The sequence below is a fragment of the Apostichopus japonicus genome, chromosome 10, assembly GCF_037975245.1.
Source record: "Apostichopus japonicus isolate 1M-3 chromosome 10, ASM3797524v1, whole genome shotgun sequence".
Lineage (NCBI taxonomy): Eukaryota > Metazoa > Echinodermata > Holothuroidea > Aspidochirotida > Stichopodidae > Apostichopus > Apostichopus japonicus.
Window position 1 is genome coordinate 17,981,775 of NC_092570.1, and position 26,757 is coordinate 18,008,531.

General features: G+C 39.0%; 1 protein-coding gene across 1 annotated transcript; it reads right to left on the minus strand.

Annotated features, from left to right (window-relative positions):
- Positions 1-54: 54 nt before the first annotated feature.
- Positions 55-25,599, minus strand: LOC139974915 (bone morphogenetic protein 1-like). The gene is made up of 16 exons (XM_071982468.1): positions 24,833-25,599; positions 18,859-19,158; positions 18,260-18,380; positions 17,058-17,271; positions 16,539-16,722; positions 15,810-15,959; positions 14,979-15,185; positions 14,267-14,416; positions 13,642-13,851; positions 13,229-13,348; positions 12,731-12,856; positions 7,508-7,633; positions 6,720-6,858; positions 6,016-6,278; positions 4,658-4,844; positions 55-4,438 (listed from the first exon to the last, which is right to left on the minus strand). Exons 1-16 carry the CDS (start codon positions 25,269-25,271, stop codon positions 4,309-4,311), a joined length of 3,066 nt encoding a protein of 1,021 aa, XP_071838569.1. The 5' UTR covers positions 25,272-25,599; the 3' UTR covers positions 55-4,308.
- Positions 25,600-26,757: the final 1,158 nt, after the last annotated feature.

The window sequence follows — 26,757 nt, forward strand, 5'->3', positions numbered from 1 at the left end:
CATGATTAGAAAGGAAACAAATAAAGAGCGATTATATATTATTTTTCGATTCGAATTTCTCTCTGACGTATCCAGATCCAGTATATATATCTCATGATCAATTTCCGTTTCTGGTTAATCTAGAATACCTTGTGTACTATACCATCGTAGATGTGTGTTAGGAATGAGTGATATCGACATGTCACGCAATGTACATACAGCAGTTCACATGTTCGTCGTCTGCAATAAACAAGTCAAGCTTTTAGGAAATCCTTGTGAGGATAAGGCGTGTTTATGAGAGGATGCTAAAAGCATCTTATAATAGCATTATTTATATATTGTGTCTTCAAACTATCAATTGAACTGGAAAGTGGATATATTAAAGGGTGCCTTGATCAGAGAAAGAAACCGTATTGCGCTTGTATTGGTTTTTAAGAAAACATTTGATAAATTCAAAAAATGCATTCATCAAGAAACGGATGAGGTCATAGAAATTTGACTGTTCAGGTTTTTCCTTAGTTAAAAAAAATATAGGATTTTCAAATATAATAATGGTGGAACATTTTGCATCATCGGTTAACTCAAATCATGGGGGAGGTGTTGGGGTAAGGGAGGGGTGGGGGAGGGAGAGAAAGGGTCTCTTCAACTTTTCTTTACGTTTAATTCTGATCAATGGGATAACCAAGAATTGTTGATTTGATTTTTGGCATTAGTTTGAAGTGTGACTTGCATTGATTTAAAGTTTTGGTTGTTGTGTTTTTTTTTATATCCAGACATGAAAGTTACGTCTATGTAGTGAAATAAACTAAGGTAAAAAAATATATATAAATAACTTAAAAAGAACGAAAAAAATCCTTCAACCCCAAAGCTATGAACAATAAATAAAATGCAGGGAGGGCCTTGCAGTTGCGAGGAACTATACAGTAATTATGTAATCTTCTTAAAATCGTTATTTTAATTCGGGATAATTTGTGTATCTTACTAAAAATCAAAATAATTTACCGATGCAATTTAGGTGTCCTTCATTAGTCACTTAGGCGAGAGCTATTTTATCTTAATTTATTTAGTATCGATGCATTAACGACATGAATACATAACTGTACGTCAGTCTTGACATTTAAGGACTGTTGCACTGAAGAATTATGATTTTAATGCATGTTACAAGATTTAAATCTACAATAGAATGATGTATTAGATGTCAACATTAGAACAATTCAGTTTTTTACAAAATGTTACAGCGTGTTCATTCATCCTTGTTAAAAATTCTCAAATCTGATTGGCCCGATGTCGTCAGCTGACTGTGTATTAACAGTATGGTTAATGCACGGTAAACTCATTACTATGTGTTCTTGTTCATTGTTCGTAAACGTCCATTTACCAGTAACGTCTGGCTAAAATATCTTATACACTTTGAAATAAAAACTCAATTCGCTTGTACTCTGACCTGACTTTTTTTTTATATAGGCCCTCTATAATAGATACACACTAACCCCTCTCTGTCTCCCTCTATAATAGGTACCTACTCACCCCTCTCTCTCTCCCTCTATCCTACATACCCACTCACCCCTCTCTGTCTCCCTCTATCCTACATACCCACTCACCCCTCTGTGTCACCCTCTATACCATATACCAACTCACCACTCTGTGTCTCCCTCTATCCTAGATACGCACTCAACCCTCTGTGTCTCCCTCTATCCTAGATACCCACTCAACCCTCTCTGTCTCCCTCTATCCTAGATACTCACTCAACCCTCTGTCTCCCTCTATAATAGATACCCACTCACCTATCTACCTCCTCTATACTAAATACCAACTCACCACTCTGTGTCTCCCTCTATCCTAGATACCCACTCAACCCTCTGTGTCTCCCTCTATCCTAGATACCCACTCAACCCTCTCTGTGTCCCTCTATACTAGATACCCACTCACCACTCTGTGTCCCTCTGTACTAGATACCCACTCACCACTCTGTCTCCCTCTATAGGTACGACTGATCCATATTCCCAACTGTTATCCCTAATATAAGACCTTCGTTTTAATCAAGTTAATGGTTAAGTCAGTTGCTTCCTTTACATAGCAGTCGGGGTTTTTTGTCTGCAGGTAGTATTTGAAGTTATCATGGACATGCGCATGATGCAGACAATTGAGCTCTTAGTTACGGTAAGCCTTTAAGTTGTTCACGTACTGAGTACTACACATATTATTCTTCAAACTGTAACCTTTTTCAATCGGTCAGGGTTAATATTACCCACTGCAGCGACCACCGTGTTCAGTTAATTTTGTCAGATTGAAGTTGACAAGTTTCATATTACAACTTATTAATCAGATCTTTGTAAATCTTTACCACGTAAAAGATGCTTTGATGTAATCAATTGATTAATCAGCATAAAGCCTTTTCACATAGTCCTACTATCCATTCGCATTGGTGACATTGGTAATGGGGGGGGGGAACTGAATTTCAAATGTACACCCAAGGGCAAAAAAAGAAGCTTTCTTCAACCCCGACTCCACCCACCCACTGCGAATTTCTGTGCAAGAGCGCGCATTAAGTGGTCATAATTGTGCTTTAAAACGTGAAAAGCGCCAATTCTACCGTGTTCATGTGTTAAGAGACACGTGCCCCGATACTTCGAAAGATATCACTATGGTCAATGAACAGCTGACTCACATACGCAGACACATACAGACACACCCTCAAATACGCGCCCACACACGCAAGCACACCCACAAACACATCCACACCCACAAACCCAGAGAGAGAGAGAGTCTTATAGAAAGTTGTGATGACGTTCTTTATGGCTTAATGTGCTCACTTTATAGACCTATATCAAGATCAAATACAAAGCCATTTCTTTGGTCGATATTACCTTCCGTCTTTTCCTTACTTTTAGTCTTTACGTCTCCTCATCATCACTTAAAAGCAGTTCCTTCTATTCACGAAAAAGGGGAAAATATTCCCTAAAAATAAAGCTATTCCCTCCAAACGATTTTCCGTGACAGTGCGTGACCGTTTTAAGAGCAACGATAAGTCAAAAAGGTGTGAAAACGTGCTTTTGTCGAAGCGTCATTCCCAGTGTACATGACATTGAACAAACATAAGCGATCCACCGGGAACATTTGAAGAAGATTTTACTGACTAGAAGCGAAGCTGTTATCGTTGTGTCATGAGACACTCAAACCTAGAGTCTATGATAAAGATACATATTTATCACAGGAACACGGGCTTGCAGTGGTTGCCAAGAAATTACTCTTGCAAAACGGCGGAATACTGCCAATTTTTAAGCAATTGATGCCAATATGCCAAAGACGAAAAAAGGGGTCACACATCCTGAACCTATAAACCCTCTGTAATACCTAAAATAATTCGTAGAGTTTGGAAAGAACTTTTGATAATCTGTAAACATTGTTGGTCATTGTATGGTATACTAAAATTTGGGGCCAGTAGTGATAACCATTTTAAGCATCCTTTTATCTATGGAAGAAATCTTTTTTTATTTAAAGGGGTAGCTCCAGATAGAACAGGGACATTTTTTGCACCTGGGGTGAACTCCCCCCCCCCCTCCCCTCTCCTTGTGCCAGGCAGGCCTCCAGTGGTGCAAAGCTTTGTGCATAAACAACAAATAATCCTGACAGAGCAAGTTTAATAATTTATAATATTTAATATATTGCGACAAAAACTGTCACTGCTGGAACACCCAATTTAAAAAAAAAAATTATATTCAAAAGTCTAAACATGGCCCTTTAATTTTTACTAGTAAATTAATAAGTCAGATTCAGTTCTTGCATTTAAAATCCATCATATCATATCATAATTACACATGCGAGAGATCTCCTTTTCGCCGATGTTTCCTTTTATTTCATTTGCTTCTTCGGTTGTGATATATCTTCTAGTACTTCTCTCTCCTATAAAGGTTTGATCTGATCTTTCATAAAGCAAGGACTGCTGGCTCTTGGTTTCTTTAATTCATGCAATCCCCACTCCTCTGTTATTCTGCAGTATTATCCGCATGTATAATAGGCTATGTCACAGAACCGTGGTACGGCTGATTTTGTGACGCTTGGCTGCATGGTGAGCTATATACTCATCTTTCTGGAGGAGTAACTTCTCGCTTGATGCATTGACATATTTTGTATTTTGTATATGGTGGTCAGTTCATCACAATATTCGCCAACTTCCCCTACACCCCCCCCCAATACCCCTGGCCCTATGACGGAAAGTTTAACAATCGGAGAACCCACCAGTGAATTCTTTATCTAACGATAACTTGCTGAAAACTATAAACAAATCACTGCATTAAAAGATCAATGATGAAACTAATGCTCAGTTCGTCAAATGGTCTCGGTATGAAATTCTGCGACGAACCCTCGTCCCTGAATGGAAGAGTCTGAACGAAATTCTATAAATAGTGATCCAGTCTTCGTAAGAAGAACTTCAGGAGGTGATTTCCGACCACAAAACCTAGATGAAGAGTTGGAAAATAATATATTAATGTACAGTCCGTATACACAAAACAATGCAGTCAAATGCATACAGCAAAAATGAATTATTAATCGAAAAAAAAACTCTTCCATAATCAACATTCTTTTCGCAACTGACACTTTTTTTTTAGCTTGCGAAGCTGTATATTAAAACATGTCTCTTATGGGCTACCATTGATAGTTTCGGTCAATCACGTACCTCCTGATATTTGTTCCGATGACGCCCTCTCCGTCCCTCACTTCAAGGTAGTCATAGAGACAACCCTCCTCCCTCTCTAGATCAAACAGATGAAATTTCAACTTGACTGCACCAACGGCCTGCCATAGACATTTGGTATTTGGCGGGTAGAACTTCGGGTATCCTGGAGATTGTAAGACACCTGATCCTGAAAACAAATGGCAGGAAGGTTAACTGTTTGATTACTATAGCGATTACATATTCCTGTTTATAACATATTCCTGTTTACATTCGAAACCACGTTTACATTTTGACAATTCCTCAGTAAAAGGGCAAAATTTGACAATATTTTCTTATGAAATTACCAGTATTACTTGCAGGGCTAGAAAACAGGAATCACTGATATAAACTCGTTTCTTTTCGTTGAGTATCGTGACTATAGACAGGACATTATTATAATATTAATTAAATTGATATAGATCTGCAAATTCAAAACTCAGATTAAAGTCCTTTCGTGCAGAAATCAATATATAATGTATGATGTGCGGTAAGTATGCAAAAACAACCTGTTGGGTTTAGCCGTTATGTCAAATCTACAAATTATAGTTCAACTGGAATGGCAGTGGGCGTTGTGGAGACGAGGGTGTAGGTGGGTAGGGGGGGGGGGGGGTCGGTGGATACCTCTAAGGCCATTTCATGCATCTTCGGACTGCAAAGTTACTTTAACATATATTTACAACTAACATTGTCACTTGTGGTACTGCCCTGTTACCGACGGCAACGATTGCCGTGCCCTTATTATTCTCTTGCCGATCATTAAACTTATTTCAGGGCTCCAAAATTATCCTGAACTCATCGATTTTTGCACCAGAAACAGCTACTCAGAAGCGGCGTTAAACGTAAAACACAAAGCTACGATACTTGCTGTACAGAGAGCCATCATAACGGGAATAAAGTAGCTAAGATTTCAGATAATACGGATGTATATTGCAACGCCAGTTAAGGACCGTCAAAATTCAGCTATTATCATTAGCGTATGTGTAATAACGAAGCTGCTGCCAAACAACCAACACGAACAACCATTGTAGTCATTAATTAACCTGCTTGGTAATTATGATTGATTGGATAACCGCGTCTCCTCTTTTACCGTTTGGTGCAAATTGGGGCTCATAAACAATACTATATTATTTAACAAAAATCTTAATATTTTTTCCCCTTCTAGTTATCTAATCATTTCCACTTTAAAGGGGAAAAAATATTTTGTGCTGGTCGGTGATGACCTTACAGATTGTTGCGCGGTGAACTGTTTAATTTTGTAATTAATGTATTACGATAGTTTGTAATAAATGAGATGTTTTTGACTACATGAATCTGCCAACCTTTTAGCGTGCCTCCGCATTGTTTCGACCAATCAATAACGTGTTCTCGTGTGTAATATTCCAGTGTGAAGTTGCTGCCGTGTGGCCACTCAGAATGAAACTGCATCTCCAGTAAATCCGAATCCGAATGATAGTCTGCTAACTCCAACACGCCAGAGCATATCTGAAATGACTCTTCACGCATGCGTATTGCACCTTGATTAGCTGTTACATGTATATAGTTTGCGCATCCTAGAGTTGGCGTCCAGTCTCTGAATAGAAACCTTTGTAGAAGAGAAACAAAAGACGCGTGATTAACGCAAATTATTTATTTGTAATTCACGTGCCCCCAAATAGTATTTGTAGAATTTATCGGATCATATTATCTTCGTATCATTAAACCACGTGTGTGGCAATGGGAGTGCTCCCCGCCCCCTTGACTATCTTTTACATACTTGTGGACCGAGAGGTTGCGGGCGGTGGCTATCTGACACCATTTTGTACGTAGGTGCACTGAAATGTTCTTTTATTCAACAAGTATTGCCGTTCCTATTAGCTTTACTTTAACACCTAGGACACGTTTTAGCATGCCACGATCCCATGGCAGTTTACCATATGGAACCCCTCTCTCAGTACTCTTAGTAAAATCATGTGAACACCATTTCCCTTGTACCTGCATACAACTGGAACAACATATACCAGCCGGGGAAATTGTGGATACTTACCTCAGGGTTAAAGTCAAGTCCTTGTAGGTGATTATATTCCAAAAGCAGTTAACCGAAGTCCGGATATTATCTGGGATAATCGGTGATTGTATTACACCTGCGTACTCATGGGTAAAATTTCGTGAACAGTTGAAGAGCACTGGAGAATTACAATAAAGTATATATATATATATATAAAGTACATATTTAGGAAATTTATATAATAACTAATTAGAACTACTTCTGATTTGGGTGAGACACTTTGGAGTAAAAGATGTTTCACATCTTCCAAATTTAACTTTCAACTTACACCAACACCTGGTCATGCACCCTTCCCGTGTATCCTGAGTAACCCCCCCCCCCGTAGGCCTGACAACGGGCAGTAGGGGCTATATAGCCCGGGAGAATATTGGAAACATGAGAGTTTTTAATTTTCAATATATCTAGGAAAGATGAATAATGCAAAATGAGAGCTCCATGAAAACGTTTTTACCCGGGCCTGACCTGAATCGCGACGCCCCTGTCCCTCTCCTCCCACCTGACAATATTCACTTGCAAATGTTGCTGTGATATTTCAGGTTTTTATTTTAAGATTTAATTATATAGTACTGGCGTTATTCCAGGTACAACACTGTAGATAAATCAAAAACAAGATAAATCAAAACATTCCACCTCATATGGCACTGTTACGTCATAAATAAGGCAAAACTTAGCCACTTTGCATTTGGAGAGGGAGGGAGGGGGGGGGAGGGGATAGAGAGGGGTTTTGCTGATAGTTGCATGAAGCAGTATTCTACAGATTTACTTACTTTCACAGCTGATCCCATCTTCATCCAGGAGGAAACCCTCCTCACAGCTGCATTGATGACCGCCCTGAATATTAACGCAGACTTGTTCACAATTGTTCTTAGACGGATCACTGCATTCGTCCTCATCTTTATGCAAATTGAGAGGAAATTGTATACAAAAAAACTGAAAATATATATTCTACAATAAAGACTTGGCCTTGAGGGTACATTCAGTCGGGGAACGAGTAAAAGACAAATCACAAAATGCCAGCTACAAATGAAAAAGGAAATTGAGCATAAAAAAGACATTACATCAGCTCAATAAGCCATGATCCCATCGGTATGGCCGAAAGACACGTACGTGTAACAGCTCTTGAAGATCAATGCGACACATGGAACTATATAGAGTAGCGTATTATTGGCTAGATATATATACTGTCTAAAGACAAGCCAACCGCAACCCCCTCCCCCCCCCCCCACGCCCTGTCCCTTCACCTCTCATTGGTCACAATCACGCATCCATTAAGTAGGCAGTTGACAAACACATATACTACTGTTTATACAATAAACTGCCAGTGGTGGAGCTAGGGGTATTGGTCAGGAGGGTCGAGAATGGTCTGTAGGGGCGCTTTCGACACTATCTAAGCGGAGCGCCACCACGAGTTTGCGCGGAGCGTACATAATTTTTTGAGTAAAGATACTCCCTAGATCGCCGGAAATGACCCTTTCCGGGCCTTGCTAATTTGCAGATCAACGAAGAATAAATAGGTGTCAGAAAATTACACCAACAAAATGTGACAAATTTCAATAGGTAGATGAGAGCGCAATAAAAAAGTCAATAATCGCGAATAAGAAAAAAGTGGTAAAAAGCTGAAAAGGGCGCCAGCTGTCCGTTTGAGTCCGTCAGGGGTACTGTATGGACGGGGGTACTGTATGGTGACTGTATGGACGCTCCGCCACTGTAATCAGCGTTAAAAGTCGGTATATTCGGACTAGAAGGTAGTGTTAAATTAACTAACAGAATAATGTCCGGTTTTGGCTATGAAATGTTGTTACAATGTAATTTTCAATAGTTTCTCACACCCACACGATTACATATCACAACTCGATAGATACGCGCTAAAGAATGATTCATGAAAATTTGCCTGTAAACCTGTTAATGTGACGTAAAATCTCTTTTTCGAAGAGAGGGAATTACTTAAGTTTCACGCCATTTAGAGGCACCACAAAAGAACATTTCCTAATCTATCATGGAACGCATAGATTGACATTAACTTTGCGACAATGCGGCAGAAGCAGTTCGCTGGTCAGCTTGTGGATAATGAAGCAGCTATTCTCTGATGTTCACTGACGTATGACACAAACTGCGATAATTTCAACTATTAATATCTTCAAATATAATGGAGGTATTGTTTCCAATTTTTACCAGGATACTAATATGTTCCTCTGTCACCAATCAAAAATCAGTTTTTCTTTTAGTTTATCATCATTCATGTACTTTGTTCCTTCCTATATATATGAAGAACGCATTAATATTCTGTTGGGACACTCGATTGGTTATTTGTTTCATTCTGTTAACTATATAGATGTATTTTTAAGCCAATGAATGTCGGTAAAACAAATGTATTTTGAAAACTCCGTCAAGAAAATATTCCGAGGTTTTTTAGGACCGGACTCAACAGGAATATAGGCATAGTGGCAAGGTATTACATGTTAGCATGATGAAAACTGAAAGCCAATCAGATTAAAGAGATTACTGATCACGTGGCATATTTAACCTTTATAGATATCACGTCTTCTCAGGGATGACAAAATACGATGACTCTATCAGCGAAATGTTAGTTGAAAGTGTATCATGAGCTTCCCCATACAAAGATTTTTAGACGGTGGAGGTTCGCTTTGTTGAGGGGAGGTGAGTGTCGGGAACACCTCCCGTTTGAGAAATTTTCTGTATAAGAAAGAACTGGTTCGATATTTTGAAATTTCAATACGTCAGTCAACATACAAACATTTGTTTTTCTTCTGTTTGTTGATAATAATCAAGCTTTCAGCGATAGAACTTTACACATCTCAGATTCCAAATCAGTTTTCTGTTGTTTATTTGCTAATAGATGACCTTAGTAAGCACCATGACGTAATTATTGAGAACAATGCACCTTGCATAGCAACTCACCTGACCTATGACCTAACGTATACTGGCCGCCAACAATGATTAACAGTGGTTTGTATACTATAGGTGAGAAAATCGCCTTTGATTCAAGGATGTATTTCTTCGAACTAGAGCGCGCTTTGTCAATTCGGACACCTAAATTAGATCTTATGCCTATATACCTCTCAAGAGGTATTCCTGACAACCCCCCCCCCTTCCCTTACCCACCCAGTGTCCGATTGGATAGATAACTTTAATCATCCGCTCCAATAATTTTGAGCAGAAAACTCGCGGAAAATGTTTTTATTCCTATTAAGGGTGTGTGACCCGAGGACTTGCAAAGCATCGGGATGCAGGACTTAAACTTGTAAATCTATAAAAAGGACAAGGTAAAAATTTGAACTGGTGAGGTAATTATCCAGGGCTTATCGAACAAACGCCTTGAGTGATTAAATTTGCATTCGTACGTGTCAAATTAAATAGTTCTATATTCTCATGTACCGCCATGTAGTCGAGAGGAAAGGGATGTGTCAGCAGAAATCGTAATCGGGGGACACGATTAAAATAATTTCAATTCAACAGCTGTAACTTCACAGATTAATGTCACGCGAAGTATACGAGTTGAGGAAATGTAGTCACTCTGATATACAATGTGACTACCGCTTAACATGTATATTAAACAAATGACAGTCAGGGAGACATCTTCTCCAATCAAAGTTTTACTGTAAACAAATCTTTAACACTTAGGGTCTTTAAATGTGATTGACCCTGTTTGGGCTTCTTTTGCCGCCCAAATGGTGTTTGATCTCTGAAAAGATTGGTCAAAGTAAAACATTCAAAGCCTGCAAGGAGTAGAATTATTATTATTATTATGACCCCCAAGTGACCTTTAACCTTACAAAAGTAAATACTTTTAGGAATCACCATTATTGAATCACTGGCCAAGTCAAAATCAAACATAAACCCTAAGAGGGGTATAGGCTTTTGCGTGATATCAAACCTTGACGCATTATGAGCCTAAATGACCTTTGACCTGCTAATTTTTCTGAAATTGTTACCAATCCCAGCCCCCCCCCCCCCCTCCATGCATGTTACGACTTCGCCAACAATGGTAAAACAAAAAATCAGCAAATGATCTGAGAGCAATGGCCTGTCAATCATTGGACGGACGGACGGACGGACGGACGGACGGACGGACGGACGGACGGACGGACGGACGGACGGACGGACGGACGGACGGACGGACGGACGGACGGACGGACGGACGGACGGACGGACGGACGGACGGACGGACGGACGGACGGACGGACGGACGGACGGACGGACGGACGGACGGACGGACGGACGGACGGACGGACGGACGGACGGACGGACGGACGGACGGACGGACGGATGAGCAGACATTAATTCTGGCGGGAAACTGCATGAAGTTGTGTTGGAGGATATATGATCACGCTTGGGCCTATCAGTGCGCATGCCCAAATGTTATCTGTAAACAAAGCTGCTAATGGCTTCCATTAGGTTTTTTAACCGGAATGTGCATATAAAAGTTTAGGTCAATAATCCATTTTTCTGGGTTTATATGTCATTAAAATTATGCGATGCGCGCGCCATTTCTGGATGCCTAAAGGTCAGCATTCCCTAAGTGACTAAATTGTAACCTGATGCTGGTGTCGAGAGGTTTGCGTCAACTTGTGAAAGATTAATGAAACTATTATAAGTTTTAACCTTCCCGTTACTTTATAGGCCTGCGGTAAGTTATATTTCTGTGTAACTAGGTGACGGTGAAGTGTGTCGTGAAACAGTACGTCAACCGTTAGTGCAATTTAGTATTGGTATTTAATTATTTATAATCTTGTAAATGACTCTCTTTCAAGAGCTTACACAGCTTTCTGGGTTTATTATTCCCTCTTTTATCAATCTAGACTTGTTTTTGAAATTCAAAACTCTCCAAAACTTGCAACATCGATTGGAGAAACTTCAACAAGGAAACGTATACTCTTTTTTTTATAGATGAATTAGCCGACTGTAATCTTTGGAAAGTATTTCTCATATTTCATATATTTCATGGTTTATTACATGAATCGCATCGTGTTAATAACTACAAATGTTCCTGGACACGATATGCACGTAGCCTGTATTAGTAATTCGTCACAGAACAACGCATCTACTACAGTAAAACAAATATTAAAGGTAGCAGAAGGAACCTATAAAATATTAAGATCTTTTTGTACATATATAGGAGCAATTTTCAACAAAATGATTGACTGTTCAGTTATAAATATATTCCTTGAATCTGATATGTGCGGAATTTAACATTTTGCTGCAAAATGTAAATAGAAAAAATGATAAGGTCCTATTTTAACAATTTGTAGCAAAATGATAAATTTATCTCTTATTATGATAAATCTCGTCAATTCAATATTTTGTCTTCTTGTTGGGCGTATAGAATCGGGTTAACGCCTACATAATACAGTAAGTGACATTTCTGTTTAGATATCCTTTGTGCCATGTTCATTACATAATTATATAGTGATACCCGTCTCGGAATCGAACAACACAGGCCTCTGGCCTTAAGCTGGTTATGCGTATAATGGCCAGCTTGTTGGTTATATTACATTTACACTGACAGTCTGTGATGAAAATTGAGGATTTTCGAGGGACTTTGTGGAAAAGGAAAAGTAGAGAAAATTGCCTTAGTCGTTATTATAATATTTCTAATGTATCCTCTAGTCTGCTTAAAGTATCCAAATAATCACTAGGAAATATCCATAGGAAACTTTCTTGTTTGTGAAGGACATATATGCGTAGGAAGTGTGCTCTTTTGTTCATGGAAATGCACTTTCTATAGGATATATCCTTACACTCTTACTAACTATGATAAGTAAAGATGTTGTTCAGCACGTTAACATGAATATTCATGTATTTCTGTGTGCACGTGGGCACCCTGTTATCCACACCTGTTCTTCTTTGTGAAGGATTTATATGCACAGAGAGTGCATTCTTTTGTTCCTGGAAAAACACTTTCTACAGGATATGGCAATACAATAAAGCCTAACTGTTCAAATATATAATTATATAGAACATTCCCTTACCTATGCAGTGAGTTTTATTGCCGGGTGCAAGCTGGTAACCTTCTGGACATGCGCAATAGAAAGACCCTTCTGTGTTCACGCAGATACCTGCACAGCCTGCGTTATGATTATCACATTCGTCGATATCTGTGGGACCAAAGCACATTAATGACTTGGTTTCTACATGCTGTACCATGCTCAGGTGTGCGACATAGGAGTCATAGTATGCTTCCAATCCCAGTTACACTGCAGTATTATATTGAAGTGATAACAAACTGGCAAACAGCGGCTGAAAATCGTTCTGCCTAATTTATATTCTCTATAAAAGCTAGACCCTTTTTCCTTGGTTATAAAAGTCCAAAAAATAATAATAAATGTATATTCATTTTCATCCCAACTGAATTTTTCGGAAAGGGGGTGGGAATGGCAATGTATCTGAAAGACGCTAATTATTGCTTAAACGTCTAGGTGACCCCCTCCCCCCTCCCTCATCTACCCCCAGCCATTTGTTAGACCAACCTTCGCAGTTAGAGAAGGCGATGGACTTGTAACCGTATCTGCATCCACAGAGACGGGACCCAAATATGTTCTTGCAGGCATGAGCACAGCCTCCATTATTGACGAGACATTCATTGACATCTTTGGATGAATAAAAAATCACATATGTAAGCGTGAGGTGAGGTGAGGTAAAGTACCAACACTCTTATATATACATATATATTGGGCAAAATGATGGCTTTATATGTTTTTGGTTTGAGAGCATCATTATGTTTTGAATAACCTGTCTTGTTTTCAATCATAACTATAGAACTCTAGTCTCTTCTCGTACCCGTACTATAGTACTCAGCTGAAGTACTATATATAGGGTACCTTTAAAAGTCTCTAAGATGCTGCTTATGTACCAGCTTTCTACATAATTATATAAGGCCTACCTCTAGCTTTATAATATGCTTGGAGACTCGTGTGTTGACCATCTGCAGCTCCGAATGGTTCCGAATGTAACTCTATTCTTAAATCCTGGCCGGAAGAGACAAGACCCACGTGACTTTGACGTTGGCAGAGTTTAGTGATGACATCAGAGTAACTGTGTGGTCCGTCCAGAATAAGAAGATAATCGCCATGGCAACCAGTTCTTGTCGACACTGTTTATGAAGATACAACTTGATAAAACCTCGAAAGAACAATCACGAATTTATATGTCTATACACATTTATTAATAGGAATAATTGAATATAACCGTTACCATAAAATGGTGTAATTTATTAAAATACATCTGTGACGTTGAATTAGATGCATAGATTCAGTCCTTTCATATTTCTCTGAAAGCAGGGTTGCCATGTAAATTGTTTAAATTTATCCTTAATTTTTGTTTCACCTTCAGCTATCAAGCAAATTAATACATATCAACTTAATAATTATCAACTCTTTTCGATTTATAAATAAGCTACATACCACAATTTCTCAATGATTATATTTCAATTAAGCTAAGCCTAGGAAAATATAGTCAAGATTGAAAATAAATTACCGCACGAAGTTGTTCAGGTAATTAAAACTCACCAGCGATGTCTAGGTTCAGGACCTTCAGGAGAACAAATAACCCTTCCCGTATTGTAATGACCCAAACTTGATTGGACTCAGGTGGCAAAGGCAATGGGTAGTTTAAGTTCTTGATTGCTCCCTGTAATGACGTCATCACACGAGGCGGAGCTTTTTATGTAAAATTGAGGAGAAGATTGTCGCACCCAGTGTAATCGGTGACGCAAATCACTTGTTTCATTAGAAAATAATTAAAGGGACGAAAACTCAAAGGCTCATTAAAGGGCAATATACTACTCTTGTAGACAATTCGGGCCAAACTTATACCAAATTTAACCATCCTTTACTTACATTGAATTTAACAGACTGGGAGAACTTTTTTTTCAATATCAAAACAAACGAAAGGTAAGCTACAACGAAACTAGTTGGTCCAACTTAAGTTTTTTATAAACCTTACACTATTTTGCTGAAAGTTGAAAGAACTCGCTTACCTGCGGTCATTATTTATCATTGAAAGAAGTTTAAACAAGTTGACATCACCCCCCCCCCCCCCCCCCCATCCGTTAGACTACACCAAAGCTATGCTATTTCTTCCTTCGTAACATACCCAAGACATTCATAATTCCCATGTCGGGCCACAAAATCTTTTCACATTTGATGTAACTTTGCTCTTCCTCCGCCATTTATTAAAACATCAAACCCCAAGTACACTTGCTGGAAAGACAATACTTACACACCGATTGAAATCGAAGCAAAAAACCATTCATTCGATGGTTTCTATGGGAACTGGAACGAAAACGCAGCCACAGTTTCCCGCTATCAAGAATTAAGGGCCTTGGTTTTCTATATCCGCAGTAGAGGGCTATTTGTGGCGCAAGTATACCATACCCCTCTCTAACCTCTACCAGTGTATCGTGACATTTAACACCTTTTGTCCCAACTGTAAAAGAATGAAATATGTTAATGAGAAATTGAGTCTTTAATTAATTGAAACAGAAACATAAAACTAACTACTGATTATTATTATTATTAGCATAGTAAATTGACTATATACTTACTCTGGGAAAACAAAGGTTACAGGTATGCTGTTTTGACCCAAAATATGCTAGATATTCAAATATTTTCATCTTTGGTCAAAATTCTTAAACTGTTTTTATTACAATCTTAGAGGAAATGTTCCTCACTGGGACATTCAGTCATCGTGTGTGTTCCTTAAAAATGTCTGAGAACAATTTGGAGATTAAAGACATCCAGGAAAGTACTTTTTGAAAACTTCCAGCAATTATAACGCGCTAAGATTTGGGGCCTATACTGACTACCTTTAAAGCTAAAAGGCTCCGGATTTGCCAGACAGTTGTTTTAATTTGTACCTATACAAATGTTCATCCATAAAATCATGACCAGTTACGTGTTTTTTCTTTAACTGAAAAACTAATAAATTCATGAAAAACTATAAAATCCTTCTTAATGCTGCTTGATTGTTAAAAAGATCGGTTGAAAAAAATATCATCTTGTATAATTCAATCTTGTATAATTATAATTAATAAACTTGAGGTTATCTCACCTGGCATATTTATATGATAAAACTCAATACGCATTGCATGCCCTGTATCCACACCAACTGACCAATCACAAGTCTGGTTCGTTGTGTACGGATGGGGAAATCCCGGTGACATCACAAAGCCCTGATTTTGAAAAATTGTACCACCACAATCTGTAAATTAAGTATTGGGAAAATTGTAAAGAAGGTCTTCTGTATAAAGTGATGTGCTGTTGGTATGGCAAACATGCACCGTAATATTTGCAATTTATAAACAGATTAATGATTGGATTTGGGTCAGGATAAGCCAAGACCCAGAGAAAAGAGGTATCGGTAATACAGGTTTTAGTTGTTATTGTAATTATGTAGATATTACAAAAATATTTAAAAATATTAAAAATAAATATCATAAAACTGATAAATAGCATCGCTTAATTCAGAAAAAAAATGTTATTTAGTCACTTTTAACCAGTAAGTTATTTTAAGTTTTCATGTTGTTACTATATAAACGTCTTTTACTCTCAACATGTCTATGATTTAGCAGGTTATTGTGGAAGATGATTAACTGCTAATCAAGTGATTCTGTCTATGACTTAGCAGGGTATTGTGGAAGATTATTAACTGCTAATCAATTGATTCTCTCTGTGATTTAGCAGTTAATCTGGATGATGATTAACTGCTAATCAAGTGATAAAGTTGAAATAAGTCAATAGATAATATTAATTTACAACAATGGTTTCTGGTCAGCCTTACCTGATATGCTTGTACATCTGTACAATATTCTCGTCTGTACAATATCTCCCACACTGAGGCCTATCTGCTGGCCTAAGGGCTGAGAAGCCTTGCTTTGTATTGTTGGTTTACTGTTAACACCGAACACACGAGCCCCATAATGCATAATAGAATTATAGTCATATGGTTGGTCGAAGCTGTCTACCTGTGAAAGGGAGAACAAAGTATCCATGACAACTATAGGATGACCGTAAATGTCAGGGATGGAGATAGGATCGGAAAACTGATCGGTTGGAAGAGGGTGGAATGGGGATGGTGGTTCGGTGGTGTGGGTGTATCGGTGGGCAAGTGGGTCTACAGCGGTGGGTGGGTTGACCGAATTATTCTTAAGTGGTGACGAGTGGGTTGTTCAGGAGAAACGATCGGTTTCTTATCTGTGGAGGCCATATGTTCATTCCCATTATAATATAAACCGCCTTCTACATGTTGAAGTTGAAATGGGTTTTTTGTTTCTTCAAATTGTTTCGTGAAACTTCTTACCGTGTCATCAGAAACTTTGTTAAAGTTGTGAAGTTCTGATTGGATGATATTGTCTGGCAGAATGGTGACGTAGTTGTCTCGATCCGGCCTATTCTGCTCGTGCCAAAACCCAACCAGATGTCCTATTTCATGGAGAATAGTTCCAAACGTCTCACATCCATACCCTATTATAACCATCTGCATTCCACCATTTCTCCCAATTGAAGAGCAGCATCTGTAAGTATAACGATGTTTGACTGCTGAGGTGGTATCAATCAAATACTAATATCAATAACAAAAAACCTTAATTTATATATAGTGATACCTCAAGATAACGTCATAATGATGTCATATGTTTGAGTTACAACTGGCGACACATTGTTTTGTATTTTGTATTGATATCATAGCCTTTTTACATATAAACTCGGATACGCGAGACTTGAAAAAGATGGCGCTGTTTATGAATTCACTTAATTCATGAATTATTGCGATGGCTCTTTTTATAGCTTTTGTGGGCACTCTGTAGGATGAAACCTCATCGGGCCACGTATTAAGTGTACATGGGCTGTATACATGCTGGTAGCAAAGGGTAGTCAGACCCTCTGGCCCAATCAGGCAAGGATTCACGTGAGCCACCGAAGAGGATTCTCGGCGACCTCTGGTTGACCGGACGTGCCTGAAGCCCCTATAGCACGTCGAGTAGTCTTTCGCAAGTTACATAAGTTATGGCCAAGAAAGGTAACTTTATAAATAACATACTTAAAGATTCGACTGAGAAATAGACCTAAATGGAAAAAATCATTTGTATCGGTGGGAATGTCATTCGGAACATACAGCTCATTGCCATTCAATGAGCGCAAAGATGGCGGGAAAATTTTCCCTTGTGTCATTTGCCGTCGATTTAACTTTGTGCACTAATAAGGCTGAGGTTGATGAACAATTTTGATATCGTGGTTGTTATTATATATTTTCCTTTCTTTAACATAATGCTCGTGTGTTTCTTTGTTTTATACTTGGCTGTGAATAAATTGTTTTGTTATCATCTTGGTTTGGGGGGGGGGGGGGTAACAATATCAGGACCGCGTTATGACCCTCCCATACTATTCTATGCCCCTTTTATTGTTATGAAAAACGCATCTTATGGACCTTATCAATTCCTTCATAAAGTAGGAGAAACGGAAATTAAATTGATGATAACTTGCAGAATTATTTTCATAAGTTACCCGATTCCTTTGGTGAAAAATGCATAATCTTCTTGCTGATCTCGCTCCACAAACTGAAGGCAGGATGTAGTGTGCTTCTCCCAGTGACGCATTGCCTGCAGTATCATATCCTTCGTTGTATCTGCAAACAAATAAAATATCACAAAACAATTATACTAAATATTCATTAGAATCAAACAACATTAAGAACAAAACAATACATAAATATGTAATGGTGTTCGCTGTTTTTGTGGAGCTGGGTACTTGTTTTTGGAATGAAGATATCGAAACATTGGAACCTTCCCCAATACGCCTAATCTCTGTTAAATCGAAAATCGAATACCGTTTGGTAAATTCAGCCAGTTTTGATCTTTCTCAGACAACAGTTAACACATACAAAGAGATATCGATTCCCCACCCCCACTCCCCCACTCCCCCACTCCCCTTTTTTCTGTCCAATGTTTTCAACTATATGATGACAATACTCAATGTAATCAACAATCAAGGCTTGTCTTAGCATTAAAATTATTTTAAATGTATTCAACATGCTGCTCAGAAATTAACTAAGTTAACAAGTTAATTGACAAGTTAATAAAAGAAAAGTGAATGAAGGCACTTACTCTTAAACTTATGGTCTATTGTGTAAGCTATGATACCATTGGACCATAGACTCCCTGTTTGTGCCGTGGCACCACGCCTCCTCCTCGTCCGTCTACTCGCCCTGCTACTACTAGTCTTGTCGTAAGGAGCTCGTTGCACCTGTTTAGTCACATGACGAAAAACACGATACTCGCGGTATCTTTGATTATTATCTCTGCTTAGACTGTCTGAGTGGGAGAAGTTCCTGCCATGAACCTCTTTATTGTTAGTTGTTGTATCATCACTAATACCCGAGTATTCTGGATGAAAAGTAAATGGTGCTGCAAAGGAAAAGAGAATAAAACCCACCAACTAGCTCTGCTGTAGATTAATGAGTACGCAGAAATGTATTTTGTTTGCCAAAGTATATTCTCAGTTTGTTCGTTAGATGATTTCTTGCGGGGAACAACAGAGGGATGCGGTGGGGGTGGGGAGGGGAGTAGGGGTTCCTGTACATACAGTAGATTACAAAATGCAGATTTGTCATATTTGGAAGCCATGAATGGGTCCATGGTTATTTACAATCATCGTGTTATATTATACACCCATGGCGGTATTTTATTTAATAACCAGTGATCCTTAGTGGCCAGATGTCACTGAAAATGACTCTCTCTCATCTTAACTTTAAATTCACTAACTCTAACTAGTTACAGCTTTTAAGCAGCTAACTTAACATAGTCTTAAAATGTTCTATATGAACATTGTGTCTAGGCAAGGAGGAAAGTGACCTTTCACTACTAAACTCTGCTCTCTGATTATCTTTATTACATCTTCAAAAGTAACAAGTGGGTTACCATCTAAGTTCTTAATAAACCTTTGGCGAATAATCTTGAATTTGCAGAACATCTTGTCATATTCCCCGAAAAACAAATTTATTTATATTCTTGTTGTATAATTTCAAATTATGGTTTTTCACCCATTCTGCTAACCGCGATTAGAATAAATTCCAAGGATAATATTTTATTTTTAGATGACCTTTATCAGTATGAGAACATCTGGTTTGTAGATATGAACATTTCGAGCTGATATAGTGTCGGTAAATTGACCGCAAGAGAAATGATTAAATATGATTTCATCATGATATAAATTTAATAAATAAATGGTTATCGATTTTCCCACGGACATTGAAAAAAAAATGTTCCACATCCAGTATCATGGGTGGTTCATTTTGTGAACTCAGAAAACCTTTGGTGTCATTTATTCGAGATGATGTAATTTATGACTAGACGGATTAAATACTTTTAAAACAAACATAAACAACTTGTAAACGAAAGTTATGATTTTTAGCACGAGCTTAAATATTCTTGATCAACACTCGCACTGGCGACAGATGAGAAATTTTGAGCTAATTTATGATTGAAAAAGGGGCACTCGATTTGATCAGGTTTCGATTCTTTAGGATAGTACTATCTGCAAGATAAGTTTTGCATATTCGAGCAGCTTTTGTGTTCGCTAAATCTTCGATAAAGTGATAATAGTATCCTATCACAATTAAGTTCAATAAATTCACTCTAAATCTTTTCTTTCAAAATTTAAGAGGATTATTTTAACTAGTTTTGAATAATTGAGCTTTTTAACACGTGTCTTACTTTCAGTATATGAACCCAGAAGCCAACACCGACCTTGAGAAGGACTTACATTATTGCACCTTAACAATTAGGCTATGTATATAAACCCAAACTCAAGTGACCACAAAAAAATTAGGTGACATATTTTCAGTTTCTAATGCATTGGTAATGTCGCGGCCTTTGTTTTGTACTTAATTCGATGCTTAGATGCTTGTACATATAGCCAATTAAACTTGCTCTAAATACTTGACGAGTACGAATTTGAATGAACACTGTGCCTATATATTTTGAGAATCTAATTGTAATCGTGTATACTTATTTGGCGTTCAAAACATTTGGTCCACATCAAGTAGGCTAGGCTAGGCTAGGCTCCGGCTATCGGTCTACATGTAATTGGAACATTCGAAACTGATTTGTGTATAAAATAATGATGATGGAGGCTTATTCTGAGTGTGATGGGTCTATTTACCGAGAAGTCGGTCGCTCTGATCATGTCTGTGTGGGGTGGTAAACTTGACTGTTTTTTTTTGTAAGACGGAGAATATATGCGGTCAGTAGGGTATATTCGGTATAAGGTACACGAATTTCTTGACCCGCTTTTATTAATGCGAGTTTTGAATTTGTCCTCCGCGGGATGGGGTAGCAAAATCAAATTTTGATGTTGTCAATATCATTTATTAATGATCTCTTTTCGTACTTTGTTAATTGTAATCAAATGTAAACAAATAACTTTGAATGAGACTTACTTGTAAATTGGGGGGGGGGGGGGAACAGCAAAATATTGGACATTAATTCCTAGATAGGCCTATTGTATTATAGACTTAATAGTAGGCTATTATAGATTTAAATCATGGAGGCGTTACCCGTTTTCACACCCCCCCCCCCCCCCCGTATCGTCTCTGGTTTATACGATCCAACCAGCGGTACTCTGCAGTCATATTTGTTATTAACTTTGCTAGTCACAGTGCAACTTCTTCTTTCAGGTCGATCGAATGGCGGCGGCCATGAAATAACCGATGTGATTTTATATAAAGTATAAAGGCAACACAAATGTTAGCAGCCAGCGAAGACAGCATTCCTCTGATTTCTTTCAGCGAGATCAAGTGTCAGAATAAATCGCGCATATACAGACCCCTTTGGGAGAGCCATCGACAGTACATAAAGTCAGTGAATTACTGTATGGATATGATTGAAACAAAACTTCCCCAGTAGATGACACATGAAAAGGTTTCACGATGGCTGAGGAGTGAGGTCATAAGGGTATCCATTCTCATGATGTCATGTGTGTTTAAACATAGGCCTGTGTTAACATTTTCCAGATGGTGAACTGTGGTCACACTTATCTCGGACATAGTTGGCTTGAATAGGAAGCTGTTTTACCAGCTCAATGGTCATAGGCACACTGTCCTAACGAACAATGCAGTTGATAGTCTCTGAGAAGTGTCAGAATATTAGGTGTGAAGAGGATAGGTTGAGATCGGTTGTCTGAGTACCCCTTCCTCCCTCCCCCAGGGACCATCTCCCCCACATATCTCGACGTCATTCTTTCCCCACTGTGAGGGTGAGATGTCCGTGGCCTCGCCGAAGAATATGCTGACACAGAAGAATAACTTCATCGGTCGCTGTAGAAGTGCGCTTTATTTTTTATATTTCTTCACATAGATACGGAGGCCATCTTGCTACAAATATTAGATTATTTATTATGGTCTGAGGATTGCGATCTCCCATTAGCTCCCTCCAGACAGCTTTTTGCTGATAAGATGGTTTGCTTCATGAGAGATTTCCGAAGAAACTGCGACTGTACATTATTACACGGGTCACTGACTGACTGACATCTCCACGGTTTGCCCTTCCTCAACTTTCAGCAGAGCAGAGTCGTAAATTCGTTGATAAACTCTGAGATGATTGGCGGTAATGGCTTTTAGGGGTCTCACCAGTATTAATAAATCCTGGTATGTTTCGAGAGACTTCAGAAGTACGGTCTAGCTGAACTAGGGGACCTCAACCACAATTATTAGCTCAAAAGTAATATTTTGAATGTGTCACTTTTTATTCACTGGCTCGTCTTTGATTATCGATGATGGTTCATGATAATTTGGATGCCTATGTTTTCCTGTTACTGTAGACAATCAATGCGAAAGCATGTGTAATGTAAGAGGGACAGTCCTGGCCATGTTTGGTGTGTGGTTGGTAGGGGGTGATGGCCGGGTGGTGGTGAAGAATATTAAAAAGTAATCGTCATATGAAAATGGGCGATAGGTGGAGGGTTAGTGGGGTGTAAGGCGGTGGGTGCAGGAGGTATAGGCGGTGTAAAGTGAGCGGAATGGGATTGATGATGGATATTTGGTTGGTACATGGGCTGAGACCCTGGAAAATATTTCGAAAACATTCCGAAAGGTTAAATTAAAAGTAGATCGCTCTGAAAGTTAAAGATCTACTGTATTGGCTCTAATTATAGCACGCTACAGCTAGGAAATTTTTTAAATACATAATCGACCTGCCACGGTCGTAAATCGACCTCAATTCGCCTACATAGCTTCTTAACACCATTAGGCTCTGTGTGTGAACAATGTGTGGAAATATTTTCATGTCTACATTGTAGTTAATCATACAGCGATCACACGAAGACTCTCATACAAGAAAAAATATGTGGCAGGCGTTGCAGACTAATTGGTAAAAAGAGGTCATTTTACGACCAAGGCAGGTCGATTACGTAATCTCAAGAAACTTTTCCATTATAGCGTGCTATAGCTGGGGTCTATACAGCAGACCTTTAAAAGTAAAATACCACTCTCTAGCATATTTAAGGTATAATGTTGATGATTTTAAAAACATAGCTAGAGATTTGCGAGCAATTTTCAACAGTTCATTCCTTCCCTGAATGTTATTCCAGATGCTTTAGAAAATCCTGAATGTTTATAAAAAAAAAATAATAAAAAAATCGGTATTAACTAGTCTGCTGCAATAAAAAGAAATGGTGATCATTTTGAAAGTTCAAACATGGGGTCGCCCCGCTGTGTGGAATAATATATGAGATAAGAATAGTACGCCAATGGGATTCGGACCACCCAAATCAGTTTGTTAGTTCATTTCCATATGACTATGTTAATGTTGAAGGAACTTCTTTATAATGTACAAAACAGAAGGGTTTGCCTTTGAGCATATACGTGGGGAGGATCCCATGCAAGAACAATATCAATATAATAATGTGATTCCTTATAGGTCAGACGGTACGCTTACTCGAGGGAATGTCTGCGTAGGTTGCTATGACTACGGGATTCCTAGACCTGTCGAAATATGTAACATCTTTTAATTCACTCCAGTCATAATAACATTAATAACATTTTGTCGCAGGATGTCAACATGAAGTAACAAATAGCTTTAAAGGAATATTGATGGACTAAAGGCCAAAGTTTAGACTATGTGTTTGTTTGTTTGTTTTTTGTTTTTCTTGTGGCCTCGAACCCTCCGAATACCGATCGTATACGCCGAAGAGTTGCTGATATATTATGGATCGGGGATTTGGGGGTGGAGTAGCCTTGTTCAAGATACTATTAAACACAAGAAGGGCGGACGTGTCCCTCTTAAACGTTCGACATGTGTCATTAAATCTGGCAGAAATGGTTCTGTATTCAGTAAACACCTCCCTGGTTTAGCAAAGAGCCAGGCATATGTAAAGTGTACATTATACAGGTTTTAAGAATCTTTGTATTTTTACACGGTATCGCAAGGAGGGACAGGGTTCCAACACGTATCTCAGCCCATCCCTCACCCCTCACCCCCCCCCCATCACCACACACACTAATCATAACCACGGACGACTGTATCGTGTACTGGTTGTAGGAAGTATACAAGAAAATAACTTCTAAAGTAATACATCGTTTTGGTTTTCACGTTCTGATGACACCATGATGTATTCACAAATACCATAATACTCCTGTGTGTTCTCCAAAGAAATAATTATGAGATATTTTTGTTTTGTTTTTTCTCAGATAAAACCTGATGCTTCATCATACCCGTTGAAATTGTGTGTAAGGCACATTCGAACAAGATGTATACCAACGGATTAGGCCAGTTAAACTCAACATAATGTAAAATAAAAGTCATCGTTTCAGGAACAGGAATTCGGTCGGAGGGCACAAAAGTGTTCGCAGCTAGCTATACTGAATCAGCTTCGGAGTTCCTAAAGCCCCTGGTACAATGACATAATGCAAAAATCAGCCCCACCCATGTTGGTTACCACAGTAACGCACAGGAACATATCAATCAATTACGAGCATGCAATATATGAGCATGCATTCATTTGAATAATTAAACCTAAAATAAAAAATAAAAAGTCGTATGGTTTAATTAAAGAAAAAACTTTTAAGAACTGATGTATACTTACCTCTAAAACAGGAGGGAGTAAGCTCAGAGGTTGCCTGTAGCTCGGCTTCTTCGCCTGTACGGTTTTCTGCCAGTTTGCTCAGACCTTCATTGGTAAGAGCGATAGAAAACCCACCAACGACCAACTCGCCAGCTAGAATGAGTAACCCGGTCCAAAGCATTATTTTGCAACTGCTAGTCCGGCAGGGTTTCGGATGGTCGCAGGCGGTCCACATTGCCACTGCTGCCAAGCACATGGCATAGTCAAGGGCAACACCGTAGTGAAGGCATAACTGTGGATGACAGGGTGAGACAGGTGTTGGTCGTGACTTTGGAAGCAGACGATGCTTGACAGAGAGAAATATCCCCATATGCTGTACAGCGATGACAGGTGAGTTACTAACACTGCGGGGGCGACGAGAACCTGGTATCGTAACGTCACGGTAACGATCAGAAGGCATTTGATCACGCGGGAAGAGTATCGTCTGAATTTTTCATTTTTCAAGGTGAAGGTTTTCGTCATATAGGCTGTTTGCATAACTGATTATTAAAAAGTAGTAGTACCATCAAATCAACTAGGACGCTGGAAGATGATATCAGAAAATGGTCACCTGTTGTCATCGTGATAGGTGAAGCCTTGGACGGTACACATGGTTGCCCTAGGAATTCGAGGGTTCGTTGTACTAAGTGTATTTCCTGTAATGAGTTGTGTTTTCAATTGCTGGACTGTTAGTTTGCTACAATGAAAACAGAAATTAACCCCCAGTCGATTAGCGTATCTACATCTGAGCATTATTCCGTCTCGTTTATAGCTCCATGTTCCATCAAGCTGATGCAGATATCATGGAAAATAATGAAACTTTGTTTGCTATATATATGTGCATGATAAAGACATCTGTTTCTGGTCGTATCACGAAGGTGACTGTTCCCTGACTGTATTTGCATGATAAAGACATCTGCCTCTGGTCTTATCATCAGGTGCGTATCAAGGGGGGGGCGTTGGGGGCGCGCGCCCCCCGGGTAAGGAAAAGAGGAGAGAAAAAAAGAGAAGAAAAAGGGAAAAGGAGGGGGGAAAAAAGAAAAGGAGGAGAGGAAGGAAGGGAAAAGAAAAAGAAAAAAAAAGAGAAAAAGGAGAAAGGGGGGGGGGAGTAGAAGATAGCCAAGACCTCGGGAAGAGAAAAAGGAACAGCCATAGTTAAAGCGCTGATCCCTACTATATACACAGGGTAGCCAGTGACAGATCAAGGATTACGGAGGGGGTGTGCGCCTTACCCTACCCCTTACACCGACAACTCCATTTTTGACGTTTCCATTTTTCCTCTCTCACTAATGTATCTATATAAATACTATATATGGTCTATCATAACGCGTGTGTGTGTATGGACGCCTTAAACAATTGTACAATTGTGCTATATGGAACCAACTGTGGCTGGTCTTGAACTCGACCGAGTCGTCGGGGAACATGACGCATTTCGGGAAGGGGCGACCGCCCCCCCCCCCCGAGCAAATTTTCTTTATGACATCGCTAGTAATTTCAAAATAGACAATGCTTAGATGCAACTTACAAGGCCTGGGAAGTGTCATTTCCAGCGATCTGGGAGGCATTTTCGGCCAAAAATTTTATTGTACCCTTCGCGCCAACTCATGGTGGCGCTTCGCTTAGATAGTTTGCCTACTGGCTTCGCCCCTCCCTTGGCAATTATTCGCTACACGCCTTTTCGAATTTGTAAAGCAAAGAGCATATATAACATCATATCAGTGAGCATTGAAATGCATGTTCCAGGATGAACAGCCCCAAAAACTGTCTATGTGTGTAGTCAAAGGCGTAGGAGCCCAATTGGATTTGGGGGCTGTAATGACTTGCCCGAAGAAAAAAAAGCCAAAATTTTTCGCGCGCGAAGCGCGCGTTCAACATATCGATGCCAATATCATATAAACAAGCATCGG

What these genes read in the sequence shown, in the direction of transcription:
- LOC139974915 (XM_071982468.1), bottom strand. Translation starts at nt 25,271, where the DNA reads ATGCCTTCTGATCGTTACCGTGACGTTACGATACCAGGTTCTCGTCGC. An exon ending in TTATCATATAAATATGCCAG is followed by an intron (nt 15,186 to 15,809) that starts GTGAGATAACCT and finishes ATTCTTTTACAG; the next exon opens with TTGGGACAAAAGGTGTTAAA. An exon ending in AGATGGGATCAGCTGTGAAA is followed by an intron (nt 6,859 to 7,507) that starts GTAAGTAAATCT and finishes GTAATTCTCCAG; the next exon opens with TGCTCTTCAACTGTTCACGA.